Source organism: Protopterus annectens, chromosome 12.part0 (genome assembly GCF_019279795.1).
Source record: "Protopterus annectens isolate FY-2018-M chromosome 12.part0, PAN1.0, whole genome shotgun sequence".
Taxonomy (NCBI): Eukaryota; Metazoa; Chordata; order Ceratodontiformes; family Protopteridae; genus Protopterus; species Protopterus annectens.
This window is the reverse complement of record NC_056746.1, coordinates 172440733-172459533: the sequence shown is the minus strand read 5'-3', so window position 1 is coordinate 172459533 and position 18801 is coordinate 172440733. Positions and strand designations below refer to the sequence as shown.

Here is an 18801-nt window from a genome sequence, read left to right as displayed (position 1 = left end):
CATTAGAGGGGCCAAACATTTAAGACCCCCCAGGATAGCTCCCACTCCAGCCTGGGACCTTAACTTTGTATTGGAAAAACTCACTCTTCCCCTCTTTGAACCAGCTGCTACAGCAGAGTTGAAATTCCTTTCTTGGAAAACAGCTTTACTTCTAGCCATCAGTTCAGCAAGAAGAGTATCTGAACTGCAGACCTTCATGGCAGTGGAATCCTTCATTATCTTCCATGCCGACAAGGTTTTCGTCAGGACTAATCCATCCTTTATGCCCAAGGTGGTGTCTTGTGTGGCTCTAAACCAGTCCATTCATTGGTTACTTTTTTCCCTAATCCTCAGAATAAAGGGGAAAGGATACTGCTATCTCTGGACATGCACAGACAGCTTAGATTCTATTTGGACAAGACTAAGCCTCCCAGAAAATCTGACCAGATGCTAGTTAGTTTTGCTGCAGGGGCAGAGGGGAAGGCCATTTCAAAGCAAACCATTTCCAAATGGATAGCACATTGCATCCATTTCTGCTACAAACACCATGGAAAGTCTACACCTCGGGGAATAAGAACACATTCCACCAGGGCTGCATCTACCTCTACTGCGTTTCTCAGAGGAGTCCCTACCAGGGACATCCTGGAAGCTGCAACCTGGAGTTCTGCACATACTTTTACCAAACATTACCACCTGCCTATCTTTTCTAAATCCAGGGCTGGATTTGCCACAGCAGTCTTACAGGGCCTGATTGCTAGCCCTAATGCTCTTTAACTACCTCCACCCTTCCTTAGCTTTGGGAATCAACCCAAATGTGATGACTGCAACAGTGAAACATGAAGAACATAGTACAGTTGTGTACACTTACAATAACTGTAGATGGTCGAGTGTATTCACTGTTGCAGTCCTGGTTACCCTCCCTCCAGCCCCCTGACTTATCTTGATTTTTACATTTCCTTTTTGTTTGGCATATATTATATCATGTGTATTTGCTATTTGCTGGGGGTGCAGACAGGGTTTTTCCATCTTTCTCACACCTGGAGAGTGCATCCTGAAATGTAGGGCCAAACAACGAACTGCCATCAAAAGGTGCACTGACGAACAAGGACTTGAGCTAAAGTAATGGCCAAGTTGAATCTGGACCCAGCAGTTGAGGAGTGAATAAAAATTGATAACATCAAGATCTTGTGTTTGATTTTCTACACTAAATCCTTCACTTCAAAGGCATTCCATACTTCAGCTTCAATTTTTTTAACTTTTACTTTACTAATCTGTTCTACGTTCCCTCTTTGTGATCATGTTTTTTGTATTGTGAAATTTTCCATATCTGGGAGCCTTTGCCTGTATTTCTCTTCAAATATCTTTGCAGCTGTTTTTCTTGTATTGATTAATTTTGCTTTTTCCTTTGCATAAATATTGCACCATGTCAGATCTCTCTTTCTTTCCTATGTCCATGTTTCTTTTTCTACCTTTCAAGAATCTCTACATTTTGTTCTTTATATTTTCGCACTTCCTCAGTCACTTCTTTTTCCAAACAACCCAAGGTTTCTTGGTCTATATAATGTTTTTCATGAATCTGTTGTTAATGAATACACATTTGCATTTGAAACTCTTGACAGTTTTTCTTGTGCAAGTATTTTTCTTTCCTCTAATTTCTCTCTCAATCTTTTTGTATAGCTTCTGTCTGGAAATTCTTGGCTTTTTGCAATAGCAACAATACATAATTTCCTTCCTATCCTCATTACTTCACTTTGTCATCTTTATGGCTCTTTATTGGCCTGTCAGTTTTTCGTAGTAGTTGTGGACTACTAATTCTTTGTACAACAGGGGTGAGGGCTATACTACATCTGAGTATGGCCTAACCCCATTCTAGGAATTTTTCTGTGTCTAGTGGATTCTACATTGTCATTTTTTCTAGTCCTGGCACCAGTGCACCTACCAGTATTGGGCAGTTTTTTTTATCCTGGGACTTTTTTTTTTTTTTTTTTACCTACTTCTGTCCATGATATATGGTATATAAAATACAGTCTATATGTCAGCATCGTCTTGGTGAGATTTTGTAACCCCCCCACACACACACAAAAACTCTTGAAACATTTGTTTCACTTTTTCCAAATAACTGTCCTCTGGTAAAGATCAAAATACTTGCCCTGCATATTTGAATTGTGACATGATATACCTTTGTAAAACCTGTACCCTTTGATCTATATCTAAAGTGATTATCTACCATTTTTATAGCTGCTGTTTATTACATGTTTTATCAAAGGTGTCTTTCATTGTTTTCTATACTTGATCTCCTTTCTCTGTCTCTAAATATCTCATTTGTTCTACTCAAAATTCCTATCCTTGTTGCTCTCCCATCCCTTTTCCTCCATTTACCCATATTGCCTTTGTCTCCTGTTTATTCAAGTTATATCTCAATTCCTTTCCAAAATCCATCAGCATCTGCCATAACTTTCCACGGTCTCTCCCATAATCAATGTCAATAGAATATCGTCTGCATATAAGGCAATCATTTTCATGGTATCATCCAATTTATAGCCCTTGTTTCTGAGTGCCTTATTCACTCTGCTAATGGTTCGATCAAGCTCACAAATACGAGCCGGTAAAGAGGACATCCCTGTCTAGTGCCCCATCTAATGTCTAATTTCTCTGATAACACTGCTCTGATCTTTACCCTTGCACTAACCCCTCCACACCCAATGGGGTCAGAGCTGGAAGAACTCCCATTTGAATCTGCATCGAGAGGAATTTCCTCATCATCCAATCCACATTAGCTTCTGTCAGACTCTTGGATGATCATACAGATGATGCTGTAGAAGATGGTCTAAAATGTCATTTCGATGACCGTTCCAAAAAAGGGGAAAGAAGCTGAGACAAGACAGGATCTGGTAACAGCTGTGGTGATGGGATTGGAGCAGATTTCTCCAATCGAGATTTAGGATCTGAAGAAGTCAGATCTGATACTTTAGCCATTTTACTGAGAGGTTCAGATACTGGAGCCAAAGTAGTCAGATCCAAGGATATTTTTTTGTTTCTCCATGAACAGAATCTCCTTTCTTGTCAATTTTTTTAGGTCTGAGTCCCAGAGGTTGTTGAAGTAGGTTTAGAGGGTAGCAGACCTTGTAAAATTAACTTGTTCTTTGTATCATAGCGTTTGGATTGAAGGCCTTACATATGTCACAACCCAAATCAAGGTGAGCTGTGCCTAAATAGTAGAGACATTTTGAATGAGCATCTCAAATCGGAATCTTCTCGCCACAGGCCACACACTTTTTGAAACCATAAGGTTTCTCTGACATAATTTTAAGTAATGGAAAACAAAAGAGAGAGTTTTTTTTTAATAACAGAAGAAACAATAAAGAAAATTCCAGCAATAGTAATAATAGGAGTATCAAAGAAATAGCAACAATGGTATTAAAAGGATACTCAAAAAACGAGTATATAGGAATTTTTCTAAACAGAAAAATAGGGTGAAATACTAACAAAAGACTATGCAAGGATTATATAAAGGGAGGAAACATAAGAAAGATTACAGTAAAAAATTTACTTTAACTCACTGAAAATAATACGCTCACCTGAGAGTAAGTACTGACCACGTCTGAACACTTAGGCGGCAAATGAGATCTCAGGTATGTTACACGACTAGGGCATCATGGGTAAAGGCAGGAGCTTGAGAGTTTCAGTGTTCCACGAGCTGGAAGGAGCAGCCAAGTGAGATCCAAGGATCAGAACTGAACCCAACATTTGAGGAATGAATGAAAATGACAACATCAGATGCAGTAGTTCGGCTGTGATGAGGACAGAATCCATGTTGCGTTGATGTCAGCAGCTGGTTATCTATTAGATAGTTGAAAAGCTGCATATGAATATATTTTTCTAATATTTTTGATAGGGGAGGTAAAATGGCAACTGGCCTGCAGTTTGAAAAATCTACATTAATTCTACCCTTGTGCAGTGGAATAATGAATTATTTTCCCTTGTGAGGGGACCTAATTTCCAGATATGGATTAAGAAAGGAGGCTTTAGGTGCTTTTTTAAGATATTCACCAAGTAAATTGTCAGGGACAGTCATAGTAGGGTTTAGTTTTTTTTTTTTTTTTTTGAGGGATTTTTTGATGGCATCTGTGGAAACTGCTTGGAGGAATAATTTTTGAAGGAGGTTATTTGAGTAGGAATATTAAAGTTTGATTTGTTGTCTGGTTGATTAATGACTGTACTGTCTGTATAATGTGGGTATTGAATTGGTATGGTATCATTCTGTTTCTGTGTGTTTGATATTGGCTATGTAGCTTGTCCTGGATTTGCCAGTTTATTGCCTAAAGCCCAGAACAGTTTTGGATTATTAGTGTGTTTGTTTTGACAGGCTGAGTAACAGGTTTTCTTGTCTTTGTTGAGAAGTTTTGTTAGGTTTCTTAGTTTATAAGCCAGCAGAATAGCAGCTGTTCTATTTTTGTTGTCCAGACCTTCCAGACTTTTGTCACCTTGTTTCATGAGTTGTTTAGCTGCTAAGGTGATGGGACAGGGTTGGCTTTGACTCTTTATTATGACAGGGACTAGTGTGTTTAGAGCACCTAGGATGATTTTCTTGAACTTGGAGACAGCATCATCTGTGGGAAGAGTCTTTAGCTATTCCCAGGTAAGGAGATGTAGTATCTTCATGATAAGTAGCAAGTTTACATACTAGGCTATAAGGATGTGTTTTGGGGCCGTTGTTTTGGTGCATTATGATGTAGACTGCTAAGTGATCACTTAGTCTGTCGGGCAGAGTTCCACAGGATGAAATTTTATTTGGAGAGGATGTTAAGATCTAATCAAGGGTTGATTGGCTACAGCTCTGTTACATCTAGTTGGGTAAACTTGTACAGATGTACATTATTGGTTGGATTTTCAAATTGTATGGTTTGCCAACCTATATTAACATCCACCAGTATTACGGTTTCATGAGGGGTTTTTGAGGAGGCCCAAAAGAGAATATCTTCCAGTGTTTTAGCATGGTGTGTATGTGTGTGTGTTGTACACACACACATATATATATATATATATATATATATATATATATATATACATATACAAACACGCAGCTATGATGGCAATTGTTTTGTAAGTGTTTAGTTTTAGCATGGTTAGAAGGATTTCCAAGTTAGAGAAAGTTAAGACCTTGAAAAAATAGCTCCTGTAAAGCTCAGAAAAGCTATTAGAGCTAAGCTGCACAAACAAGCTGATCATGTCCTTATGCTTACAATTCAAGTGAAGTTACGAGTTGACCAGATGTACGTACCATTAAAACGATTAATGTGAAAATAAAAATAAAAGGGTAAAGCAAGTTCCAGAATGTTTTTTCTTTTGTTAGAGTATCAACTTAGGCAGGTGAACGTCGTCGTATACAACAAGGTAACATCAGTGTCTTACATGTAGCTAAAAGTCATTTACAATAATCATTATTTTAATGGAAGGATTTCTTTCCACATTTCAATTGGTTACTGTATCATCTAGCTCAAGTCTAATTGGTGGACCTGCTCTGGGTGGGAGCCTTTAGTATCCTTGCATTATCTGTGCCTGTGAATGGTTAGATATTAATAGCTCTGAAAACATGGTTTTGACTGACTATTCTAAGTTAGAGAAAGTTGGCAGGGTGTGTAAGGGGAAGGGAGATATCTAGTGTGTTTTTGTTGAAAATAGTGATACCACCAGCATGTTTTGCTGGCTCTGCCTAATGTGATAATGTTATAGTCTGGCAAGGCACTTTCTTCATTTTCTGTTTCCTGACTGAGCCAGGTTTCTGTGGCAACTAAGATCTCTGGAATGTGTAGCGTTGTCCATGCATCCATTTCATGGAGTCTGTTATAACTACTTGGTAAGCTGGTATGGTATATATGAAGGCCAGGGTTGGACTGTGGGTGAGGTGGTAGAAATAAAGGAAGTGCTACTCTGATGGTGTAGAGGATGAAGGTTCTGAACTGTTAATGATCTACTTCATGTAACTAAAGGGTACAGGGGTTGATTTCTTCCACCTTCATTTGTCTACTGTGTGATTCTAAACATGTTAGCTAACCAGACAGAGCTCCCAGATCACACCTGAAAAGGGATACGTGTGTCCTTTGGACTAACCTAGTTAACGAATGTATTAAAAATGTAACTGAATTAACAAATGATATTTTTGTTAAACACTTAAAAACAGTGTGAAGAACTTGGTAACTCTATTAAAAACCTGGTTTGGGGCAGTATACATACATACATATGTACATACATTATTTAGTTTTTGTGCCTGTTTTGGAACCTGTAAATAGCTTTCAAGTAACTGAATTGAATTTTGTTTGAATTTATGAGTGGAATTAATTGAAAAAGGCTGCCAGAGAAGAAATGTGTGCGTAAATTCACATGTAAATTTATTTTTTAGGACCAAATACTTATTGACTGGCTGGTTGTCTGCAAGTTTTTGTCATGCTAAAATATATGTTGCCAGTAAGATGCAGTTCCAGCTAGCCACAGAAATGCAAGTTACTTAAACATATCTCATTGCTTCATAATTTTACTGCACTTACATAAAAGGAAAGTTGCTGAAGAGACCATGAAAAATACATACGCGCGCTCACACACACACACACACACACACACACACACACACAAAATGTTATTGCTAGGTGCTTTATTAAGCCCAGCAAACGTAAGACTACATTCTGTTCCAGTAGCCTAGAGACTGTAAAAACTGAAAGTTTTAATTGAGTAAGCATGGAAGTGAGGTAGTATGCCAGTTACAGGGAACACTTTCATAGATTATCAGAGGGCATACAGTCAAGCATGATTTTTCCCTCAGTCTACGAAACAGTAGGGATTCTGCACTGATGGACTTAAACAGAAAGTTAGTAATCCACCCATCCTGGAATTCTCATCAGAGGTCCTGTAAGACCCTATCTAGAGCACAGCACATAGTTATTCCACGTAGAAATGGAAACTGACATTTTCAGTTGTTGCCTTTCCCAGCTGACCCACCAGCCTTACAGATACTTTAGGGAATAAAAAACCCTAGTTATGACTAATGGATGAAAAGCTGCAGTTGTATACCTTAGTTTTTTACTGTTTAAGGGGTCTATATTAGTTCGCCAAAAGATATTTTCAGCGAACACCTCTTCATCGACACCTAATCAGCGAAAATCACTCAGTGATTCGTGGAATTTTCCCAGGGCAATGAAACAATTACCCCATAGCACAATGGAACCTACAACTCACTAAATCAGACCCACCCAAGTGGGGGGGGGGGCTTTGCTCCCAAACCCCCCATTTATACCAACTCTGAGATCGCACTACAGTGGGGAAAAGGGTAATGTTGTGTAGTTGGCTAAGTACTTCATTGCCCTGGGAAAATTGTGCGAATAGCGGAAGTACTTTTCACTGATTAGGTGTCGACGAAAAGGTGTTCACTGAAAATATCTTTCAGCAAAGTAATATAGAGGTGGACAGAATCCAAGAACCCATTTTCAGATATGACCTTGTTACAGAATAAAAGTAGTAATGTATCCACAAGTTCCACAATAGAAGCAGTACAGTATAAAAATAAAATCGCAATATTGCCAGAGTTGAAAACTGCACAACTCTTTAGCTGGTCAATAGCCATCAAGGAAATTAAATAAAAATAAAATGTTGGAGTTTCCATCCTTTCTAAAGGTAGATAATCACTGTACCATCTTGGTTTATAGATATTAGTTACTGTACCATGTTGGTTTGTATTGCTGTTGGATACTAGATTGTTTGTATCACTTTTGCTTGCGCTGTGCAGCTCAGGAGAGTTTTAGCTGTGTGTATGTTGTTGCTCACTACATGTTGGAAAGATGTGTTGATGTGCAAGTGCTGTTTTCATTTATGTTGTTCAATACTGCAGACTCTGACTCTTGAAGATACAGCAAAACTGAGTTTTCAATTTGCTGTTGACCATTGTTTGAGATGCAGTGACCTCAGAGTGAGAAAATTAAAGGAGTACAGGGGTTTTCCCATCTAAAAAAAAAAAAAGAAGAAGAATTTTTGTAGTCTTCCTTTGTGGCATATTTGCTTGTAAACTGCACAGGCTCAAATATATACTGTATGTCCTACAAGCATGTACTACCAGTTTGGAGTTGTATATGATGAGGAACTGTGATATGAGCTCATTAGATTTGAGGACTCACAATCAATTATGCCATCTAGAAGGCTTATTTAAAAGCAGTGTGTGATATAGTATTCTACACTCTTCTGTTTCCCATATTCAGAAAAGTAGTATGTCTACAGGGGAGTACAGTGTAGTGTTACAGAAATTTCCTAGGTTTGGGCATATACAGTTATTTGAAATATTTCCAGGTTTCAGAATGTCTCTGTTTTCTGTTATCTACATAACACTGCACCTCCATTTTATCTAAGGCCCATTTCAGCTACATTCTGAAGACATGTATTGGCTTGAGGTGTATGAAAAGATACAGTCTGAAAATTAAGAAAGCTTGTTTAAGAATGAGAAGAGAAGGGGCTCTTGCAGAATGTGTATTGGTACAGTGAAAGCAGCCATGAAACCAAACAATTTCATTAACTGCTGAAGATACTAGTTAAACAGATGGCTTACAATCACTTGTTTGGATCACTCCAAAATAAGTTTCAGTCTCAGTTGCTTGATCAAGATAGCATGAGTCAGCATTTTATTGTACTTTGTGGGCTTGTTTCTAAGTAGAACAAGATCGTAAGTATTCCACTTATTGTGAGTTGTAGGTAGTCTGAGGTCGGTACACCTCTGAAAAACAGCAAAACAGATTTTGTGGTTTCTGTCAGGGATTACTCTTTCTCCACTGTACAGTGATCCCAGAGAGAGAAAAATAAAATGGAATATGGGGTGAAGTTTCCTACATGGAAGGTGCAACTAGCCATCTGAAATAAATACAATTTTCTTATTTTTTCAAATTAGCAAATAGCACATAATATGAATGTATGTTCCAAGCTGTTATTTATGAGCAGCTGTAACTAAGTTTCTGTGGTCTAACATTTGGTGGATTGAGTAAATGATGTGAACCCTACAGGAGTATCAGGTACAGTTATAACTGAGAATGACTGTGGCAAAGGATCTCAAGAATTCCAAATGCAATAAGAGATCAGCTACTTTTGTTACAACGGAGTGGGACCTTAACAATTTTGAGCAAGCTTGATATATTACTGTTTTGGATTACAATGTACCAGATGATTTTTTGCAAGTAACCATTTGAAATGTTGTGATTCGCTAGAGCAAGCCCAGAAATATGGAGACTAAACGGCCAAAAGAACAGACTTCCATATACTTAAGTCCAAGATGACATTTCTTGGAATATTCCCTTTTCTCTGAGGTATGGCAATCTCAAGAGTTGGTATATATAAGTTTGGGATGTGGGGATGCAGGAAGGGCTTTGTTCCCCATTGTAAAAAAAAGTTTAAAGGAGAAGAGCAATTTCTGAGATTTGCTCTTCTACATTTCCAGTCCTTTTTTTCAGCTTCTCAGCACTTGGCATTTTGAGTGCCAACATTTCATTAGAGAGCCTTTTTTGCACAGATTCTAAAGCTTTAGATTTGAATATGACCACAACAGGATGTTTAGCTTCATTTGATTGTGGAGTCTGATACACTGCAGCAAAGTTAAAGCATAGTGTAGTGAATAAAATATCCAAACACATGCAGTTCACAAAGTGAAGTGCCACTGTATTTCTACGTTGAAAGAGTTGTTCTTGACTGAATCTCACTAGCTGTTTCTCTTTTCAAACTTGTGAAAACATCTGTATTCAGACATTTAACTACTTATTTAATTTCATTATTTTTTAAATGATTGATTTAGACTTTGTTGACTGGGTTAGTCCGACTAGTTCAGTGGCCTTTTTTCATGGATGACCCGAGGTGGTATTCATACTGACTGGCCCTGGATTTTTAGGAAGAAAGAATTGTGGTCACTAGTTATGACTGGTGTTTGGATAAGTACATAACGAATGGAGCATTATAGTCAATGATCACCCTGATGAGAACCAGATACAATGGAATGATTATAACACTACAACAGACTTCCTTACAAGAGTGGATACATGGTGATCGAGTGGATACATGGTGATTAAAGAACAGTTCACTGTCAACAGAGGTTCCCAGTTCCCTGACTATGGGATCAGTTTTCAGGGATGTGTTGTAATGTCATAGTTAGAAAGGAAGTCATGTTTGCTGAAGGATATGAATATATATGTCTGGCATTTAGTTTTAACCCGTGGTTTTTACACCAAGTATTTGTTTGGGAAAGGCCCTCTTGGAGGATTTTGGTGTCATCTGGACAGTTTATGATGGCACCAAATTTACGGTTGTCTGTAAACTTGGGCAACTGTAAACCCTTTTAACATTTGCTTTGATCTCCAAGAAGTTAACGCCAAAAAGGAGTGACCCCAAGTACTGAACCCTGGTGTACACTGTTAGTGTTGGATCTTTTGGATGAGGAACAGCCACCCATTCAATTTCCTGGTTCTATCCATCAAGTTAAATAGGGAGTTATATTTAGCTGGGAGAGTTTATTTATGATACCTGAGCATGGGATAATTTCAGATGCCTTTGTGAGGTGTAGATATGTGATGTGCATGGATATGTCCACATCCATTGCTTCAGTAACCTTCTTAAAGAAGTCACCCAGGTTAGATAGGTAGGATCTGCATTTGACAAACCCGAACTGGCTTGGGAAGAGAGTTTGTACATAAACTATGTACTTATTAATTCCATAATGATTCTTTCCATAGCCTTGCAGATGAGACTGGTCAGGCTTATGTTTCTGTAATTACCTGGGTCCATTCAGCCCCCCCCCCCCATATTTTTGTGCAAGGGGATGACTGTTGCTGTCCTCCATTCATCCTGCACAAAGCCTGTTTTGAGGCTGTTGCTCAATAACTTGTATAGGGAGTCTGACAAGTCATGTTTCAGATTGATCAGTAGGCAGCCTAGTATGTTATCTGGCCCCATAAAAGTAGTGTTCTTAGCCTTGGATAGCACCTTGAGGACTTGTTCTTGGGAGATTTTATGTAACCGTAGATGCTGGTATGTGATTAGAGAATATGGGAGGGGTGAAGTCTGAAATAAATTTGTTCACTAGTAGACTGGTTATGTCCTCTGGATACCAGCATATGATATCCTTTCCTATTAACTCTGCACAGTGCATGGTGTTGTTTTTGAGATTTACTAACACAATTAAAGAGGCTTTGTAGTTAACCTTCACCTGGGGTGTTATTTTTACCTCATGTTTGTCTTTGGTTGACTTGATCAGGATCCAACATTCCTTAAGTACAGCAAGAGTATTACTGGCATCTAGAGAGTTAAATTTATTTTGCACATAATGAGAGTTATTTCTTTTATTATATAGTCTGTTTGTATTAGAGTTTTACTATATGGATTTATTTTTAAATGTGATATTGTATTTACCTCTGAGGGGGGCAGATGCATCTGTGCAGCTATTTACAAGCGCATTGAATTTACCGGTAAAGGATTCTGCAAAAGCAGTAGAGTCATCAAGATGGAACGGGATTCTGAAATTAGCCAGGCCACCACTCAGTTTTAGATTAGCCAAGGCATACTCTATGAATACTGAGGTATTGGAAAATGCTTCCGGCTTAAGTCTTAAGATGAATGCAACTGATTTGTGGTCCAATTTGACCAGGGAGGAAGTTGTTCCATATTAGCAAGGGCTAAGTCCAGGATTTTATTACCCCAGGTTGGGGTGAGGACTAACTGGTCCAGAACGTTTGTATTGATGAAGTCTAGAAATTTCTGGGCATACGTTTGAGGATGTAATTAGTCTCCCTGTTAACGGTGGGACAGCTGATGCCTCCTAGGGAATCCAAAATCCTCCTGTAATGACCAATAAATACAGGATGATACAGGAGATAAACTACAAGCTAATTCAGACTCATCCTTGTTTTTTGTATTCATTATTATTTACATACTGAACTTATTTTTATTTTTTGGAGGCATTGTTTTTTTTTTTTTTTTTAATCATTCCCATTTTTACCCACTTATATTTTGTCTACTGATTACAGCATGTCAGAGTTGTATATATGTTGTATTGACTTTATTCTTATGGATTTTTTTTATTTCTCATTTATGATAATGTTTTTCTTCCTGGATCTCCACTGAAAATGAGATCCTCTCAGCTGAATAGTCCCACTCAATAAATGTAAGTAAATATTTTTTCTGTAATTTCTATTAGACTACAGAATTTTGGGAAGAAAGAGGAGGAGAACCTGTGATGAATGATGCATATATCTGGGCCATTAACCTGGTAGGAATTATGACAGCAGCATTACTTAGATAAAAGTAGAGAACTAAACAATAAGACCACTGAAGAGAAAGTGAGGGAATGAGGTAAAAGCATGGATTGGGAAGTTGGCAGCCAGCAGAAATGATAACAATCAGAAGATGTAAGCAGGAGTTGGGGCAGTAAATAAATAGGTTGTCCTTATTTTAGTATAATGGGTACTGTCATTAGTGTGCTTTAATTCCTGGTATACACCATTATTAATAATTTTATTTTGTCTACTTAGGCTGCTCAACAGCTACGATTTGTTAGAGAGTGGTCCGTATTTGGAAAGACTTTGGGCAAGTCTGCAAAGGAACTGTTCTGCATCATCTTTGTCGTCATGTGGGTCTCTCTAGCATATTCACACCTTGGTTATTTGGTATGTCATTAAATGCTAAATTTAAATGTTTAATGATCAGAATATGAGAATGTGATATCCTGAGATCTGATGTTACTTTCACAGTCCATATCTCTAAGTTCTGAAAATTGAACTAGAAGTCTTTTATACAGGCTTTAAACAGAAATGTTACATGCTCAACCTCTAAAGTATATTTTTCCAGTCTCTTTCCTCAAATTTTACGCATTAAAGTCTATATTTTAATTTATAATGCCTTTGTTTGTTTTCTACTTTAGTTGTTTTCATCAAACTCTGACAAATTCCGAAATTTTGGAGCCAGTCTCCTCACCCTGTTTGCAGTTCTGCGAGGCTGTGTAAATCTGAAGGTGCAGTCTTCTGACAGTTCTGGACTTTGTACACTGTACTACATAAGTTACATCATTCTGGAGGTATGGATTTTGTGGAGACTGATGGCTGCTGCATTAATCCATAATCACAGACAAGTTAATGCAGAAATGCATAGGCCTGTGTTTGAAACTCAGGACTACGAGATGGTGGAGTTATTCCTTCGAAGACTAAAAATGTGGATGGGAATTAGCAGAGTTAAAGAAGTAAGTGAGTTTAACCAATAATTGAGTCATATTTTAAGTTACATTATGGGCTGTCATTTAAAAATATGAGTAATACGGCATGAAGAAGTTTAGGTGTGAGCCTGTATATTGCTGGTACGGGTGAAAATGTATAACTGCAGATCTGGGCATGATACCTGCATCTAGTAAAGCCTGTTATTGGTAGTAGGGAGGCAGCAATAACTAATAATCCATGAAAAAAGTCATGTATAGAGAGGGTTACGATCAGGTCTGGATTTTGAAACTATCAACTCTACTTCCCTAGCAGACTGCATGACATTTTTTATTTATACTTTAGATAACCTGGTGGGTTGACTGGCCAATTAACGTTTTTTTAGCCAAAGCCTGGGCAAAAAGGCAAATAACAAAATTACAACTGACAAGACAGATATGAATGTCAAGAAATTCACCTCAAGAGTGAAGCTGAAATGGTGAATCTTGGCATTCATGTTGAGAGCACATGATAATGGGTTATGGTTGGTGAGACCCAATCATAACTCTTTGTAGTGCATTGAGTTTTAAATACTCCATGTACTATTAGTTACAGAAAAAAGGCAAAGTGTTTTACCAGCTTTGAAAGCCAGTGAACCACTTAGTGAGTGCTGTTGCATAGACAGCACTTTAAATATAATTGCAGAAAAAAGTCAGGTACAGTTTTTAAATGCTGCCCTAATTTAAATTAGTTACTTACACACTGACATCTGTAAACTACCACAGATGTATGAGGAAAGATATTCAGGGACATTTGAGAGTAAAGGAACAGCTCTTCCCTGATATTGAACTGTAACAGCACTCATGGTGTGCGTAAAAAGAAGTTATGTACTGACCATAACGTTCCATGTTTGTAGTCCATCTCGCCCTTCATTCTTACACATGGTTTGGAGCCAATCCTCGGCTCCGACTCTGCATTTTTACAAGCTCAAAGTCTTCTAGTTGGCTCGTGGCTAGGTAGGTATCCCATTGTGCACCAGTACAATCCCCAGATCTTGTTTGCTGCTAACTCAGAGAAATAGTAATAACCATATAGAAAGCACCCAATAATAAAAGGTCTCCAGTGAATGATAATAGCAATATTTTTCTGTCTCCAGATACTTCCAGAATGGGGGTAGGTGGGTGGATTTGTAAGAATGAAGGGCAAGATGGACTACAAACATGGAACGTTATGGTGAGTACATAACTTCTTTATGTTCTGTAGTCCTATCTCGCCTTCATTTTTACACATGGGACAGCATCCCTAACACCTTATTTGTGGGTGGATCAAGGAAAAATACTCCTGAGTACCGTGGAACCAAAAGATGCTCTACCCCTGGAGGTTAAATCCAATTTGTAATGAGTAATAAATGTGTGAGGGGTAGCCCAAGTTGCTGCTGCACAGATATTATCAAGTGGAACCCTGGCTTGAAAGGCTGCAGAGGTAGACTGAGATCTTGTAGAATGAGCCTTAATTTTGAAAGGTAAAGGCTTACCATCAGAAATGTAAATGTAAGCTATACAGCTAGAGATCCAATTAGAGAGGGTCACTTTGGAAACTGGTAGACCTAATCTTGAGTCGGAGAAGGAAATAAATAATTGGTCTGACTTCCTGAATTCCTTAGTCTGGTGCAAATAAAAACGTAATTGTCTGTGAACATCCAACTGATGAAACCTGTATTCTGCTGCGTTGGAATGATTAGGGAAGAACACCGGACGTTCTATGGATTGGTTCAAAGTGTTATGGGAACAGACCTTGGGGACGAAGGATGGATTAGTACGAAGAGAGACTCTGTCTTTGTAAAATATCAGATAAGGGGGTTTGACAGACAGTGCTTGTAACTCTGACACTCATCTAGCTGATGTGATTGCCACCAGAAACAAAGTTTTCCAAGACAGAAATTTCAAAGGTGACGAATGAGAAGGCTCAAAAGGTGGAGACATTAATTTGGATAGCACAAAATTCAAGTCCCATGAAGCAATCGGTTCCTGAAAGGGGGGTCTTAACAAAGTGGCACCTTTGAGGAAGGTCTTGCACAACCTATGTGACATCAGATTAGAATCTTGTAGGCCTAGATGAAAATTAGAAATTGCTGCCAATTGAACCCTGATAGTGGCAGCCGCAGATCCCTAGTGGGAAAAGTTCAGACAAAAATTCCAAAACCACCAGAATGGAAGCGGTATAAGGGTCAACATTCTTTTTCTCAGCCCAGATAGAGAACCTCCACCATTTACTGGATTATATTTTCCTAGTGGACGGTTTATGAGAGGATGTAAGGATATGAGTCACGGAGGGTGAGAAGTCGTGAAGCCTGACTAGGGAGGAACTGGAGCAGCCAAGCTGTCAAATTGAGGGTGTGTAAGGTGGGGGTGAAGCGAACCTGACATGTGCATCAAGAGATCTGGCACTGGGTACAGAATCCATGGATCGTCTAGGAGGTGAAGCCTGAGAAAGGGGAACCAAACCTGTCGAGGCCAGTAAGGAGTAATGAGGATCAGTTTGCTTCCCAGCTGTTTCACTTTCTGAATCACCTTGGATATGAGAGGAAAGGGAGGGAAAGCATAAAGGAGACCCGGAGGCCAATCGTGAACAAGTGCGTCTCTTGATGACTCCCCCGGAGGGGAGATGAGGGAGAAATAGCTGCTGCATTTGGCATTGATTGGGCTGACAAAGAGATTGCAGCAAGGCTGTCCCCATCTGCAGAAAATCTGCTCTGCTATTTCCTGCTTCAGAGACCACTCATGAGACATCAAAATTGCCTGGCTGAGTTTGTCAGCTATCACGTTGGTTGTCCCCAAGATGTGCATTCGTCACCAGAAAGCGCTGGAAGATATCACCCATTTCCAAACTCAGATGGCCTCTCAACATAGTGGGTATGATCTGGTTCTGCCTTGTTTGCTGATATACCATACTACCAACATGTTGCCTGATTGTATTGCATTGGTCCCAAGAGGAAGAAGGTCGTGAAGTGCTTGCAACGCCAGGAGCACTGCCCTTATTTCTAGAACATTGATATGCAGGTGAGCCTCATGATCTTGCCATGTGCCTTGGAAAGTCCTGCCTAGATAAATTCTCCCCCACCCTATCTGTGAGGCATCTGTGGTCACAGTGGCAGTGGTTTGGCAAGGGACAAATGGAGTGCCCATGGTTAACTGATTGGGTTGAATCCACCAAATGAGGTCGTTCTTGCAAGAGTCTGTCAGCAGAATGTGATGAGTTAAGGGTAGTTGTTGAAAGGGCCAATGGGACGACAGGAGCCACTGAAGAATCCGCATGTGTAGTCTGGCTAGCGGCACTAGTAGCATGGTAGAAGCCATGGTCCCTAGAAGCTTCAGAACAATCTTGGCCTTGACTTTTCGGAGGGGGAGAAGATGGTGAATTTGAAGAACCAGATTATGTGCCCTTTCTACTGGAAGATGAGCCAACATGGCTACTGTGTCTATTTCTGCACCTATAAAAAAAAATCACAAATTGAGAGGCAATAAGGCAGATTTTTCAAATTGATAGTAATCCCCAACTGGGCACAAAGTTGAATAGTAGCATTCCTGGTCTGAAGAAGTAAGATGCCTGGTGGGGGCGGTCAGGAGCCAGTTGTCCAGATACGGAAACACCTGGAATCCTGACGTCTCAGATGAGCTGTCACTATTGCCATACACTTGGTGAACACCCTGAGGGCTGTGGTGAGACCAAAGGGCAGAGTACAAAACTGGTAGTGACTGGCTCCCAGCTGGAAGCATAGATGACTCCTCAATGCCCTGTCCATTTTTATGTGGTAGTAAGCGTCTTGGAGGTATGTTGAGCACATCCAAGTGTCTTTCCCTAGTAACGGGAGTATAGACAGCAGCGTCACCATCTGGAACTTGTCCTTCTGTACGGATTCATTTAATTTGCTGAGGTCCAAGATGGGCCTCCAGTCCCCTGTATGTTTTGGCACTAAAAAGAATCTGGTGTAAGTTCTGAATCCTATTTGGCCTGCAGGGACAGTTTGGATGACTCTTTTTGCCAGCAACTTGTTGACCTCCACAGTTGCTTGATCCCTGTGATGGGGTGGAACATCTAGGATCCTCTTGGGAACATGAAGTGGCAGAGAAATGGGTATGGAATAATATCTGGTGATAATTCTTTGTACCCATCTGTCTTGAGTGATACTTAGCGAGGCTTCCAGATACAAAGAAATGCGAACCCAGACCGGCTCCAGTAAAGCACAGTCAGGCCCCACATCAGGAGTGCTGATAGGGCCAGCCCCGAAACGAATCATGGCCTCCCTGGTTTTGTGGTCCGCCCCTGCCTCTAGGGTGACGTCTACCATTTCTTCCTCCTCCTCTGCCTCTGAATGAGGAGTTACCCTGTGCATCTTGGAAAAACCTCTGGGGACTTCTTGAACCACATTTTACTACCTTTCTGACCCTTAGGGGTATGGTCTAGAGGGATCAGTAAAACGTACTCCCACGGCAGAGAGTGTCTTCCCTTCTTGCTCACACCAGGTGAGTGTATCCTTTACCTTAGGTCCACACAATGAAGAACCGTCGAAGGGGGAGTTGGTAAAGGTAGACTTGAACAGTTCCGCAAAATTACACAAGCGCATCCAGGAATGATGCCTTAGGGAAATTCCTGAACCCGCTGCTCTGCTCGCTCCATCAGCTGCATAAGAGATGAGCCTTATGGACGAGTTGACAATAGAGTTCAAGGTGGACAACTGGGCAGACACCTTCTCAGGGACTCCCTCAGTGGATGTACCTTGTAGAGTCTCTCCTAACTCCTTAAGGAGATCTCTCTGAAGCCTCGTGAAATGTGTAAGGTAGTTCAGTGATATAAGAGTAAATGCCACTGACGAAAAGATATGCTTCTCGTATCTGTCCATCATTCGAGATTCTTTATTCGGCGGATGAACAGAAGAAGTCTCAGCTAGCTCCTTCTTATTGGCCACCGCCACCACCACCATGGCATCTACGGGAACACCCTTTGACAAAAATTCCTTCTCCTTGGGAGCTGATAGAAATTTATTTGATCTCTGGGGGACTGGCTCCACGGGATCAGGAGTATCCCACACCTTCCGACGAACGAGCTCTAACAGTTCGTTGAAAGGTGGAGACACCCAAGAGGCTGAAGGTTGAGACCCGAAAGCCTTCAGGTACACCGACTCCTCATCAGAAGGGGTGACAGTGGGCCATCTGCACCTCTGCTTAAGGATCTCCAGAATGTCTACAAAGGAGACATCATCAGAGGACGACTTGGGGGACCCTTCTGACTCCTTGAGGTCGGTGTCTGAGGTAAGAGACTCGTCCTGGGAGTCTACATGCTTCCTCTTGCATGTTCTCTTCCGTGGGGGCTCCTCGGAAAAATGGGGGGCACCAGCCAGTGGCTCCTGAGGCTGTGGATCTCTGCTGTCTAGGGGGAAGAGTGTCGGTACCCCTGGTAGGGACAGCACACTCATCATCTCGAATGCCGACCTCTCTGGCTCTGAAGACCTCCCCGGCTCCGAGGAGACCGAGAATGCCATCAGTTCCAAAGCCATTGGCTCCGAGATAGCTTTAGGGTCCAAGCTCACCCTAGCCAACACGCCGAGAGGAAGGCAAGGAACTGAAGA

At 40.3% G+C, this 18801-nt stretch overlaps 1 protein-coding gene across 1 annotated transcript in view; it reads left to right on the top strand.

The window, feature by feature from the left end:
• Positions 1-18801, top strand: part of PKD1 (polycystin 1, transient receptor potential channel interacting) — a 2476043-nt gene that overhangs the window by 2382383 nt on the left and 74859 nt on the right. The window contains exons 48-49 of the mRNA XM_044088902.1: positions 12522-12656; positions 12911-13225. Coding sequence (XP_043944837.1) covers positions 12522-12656; positions 12911-13225 — 450 coding nt within the window. The remainder of the gene's footprint in view (positions 1-12521; positions 12657-12910; positions 13226-18801) is intronic.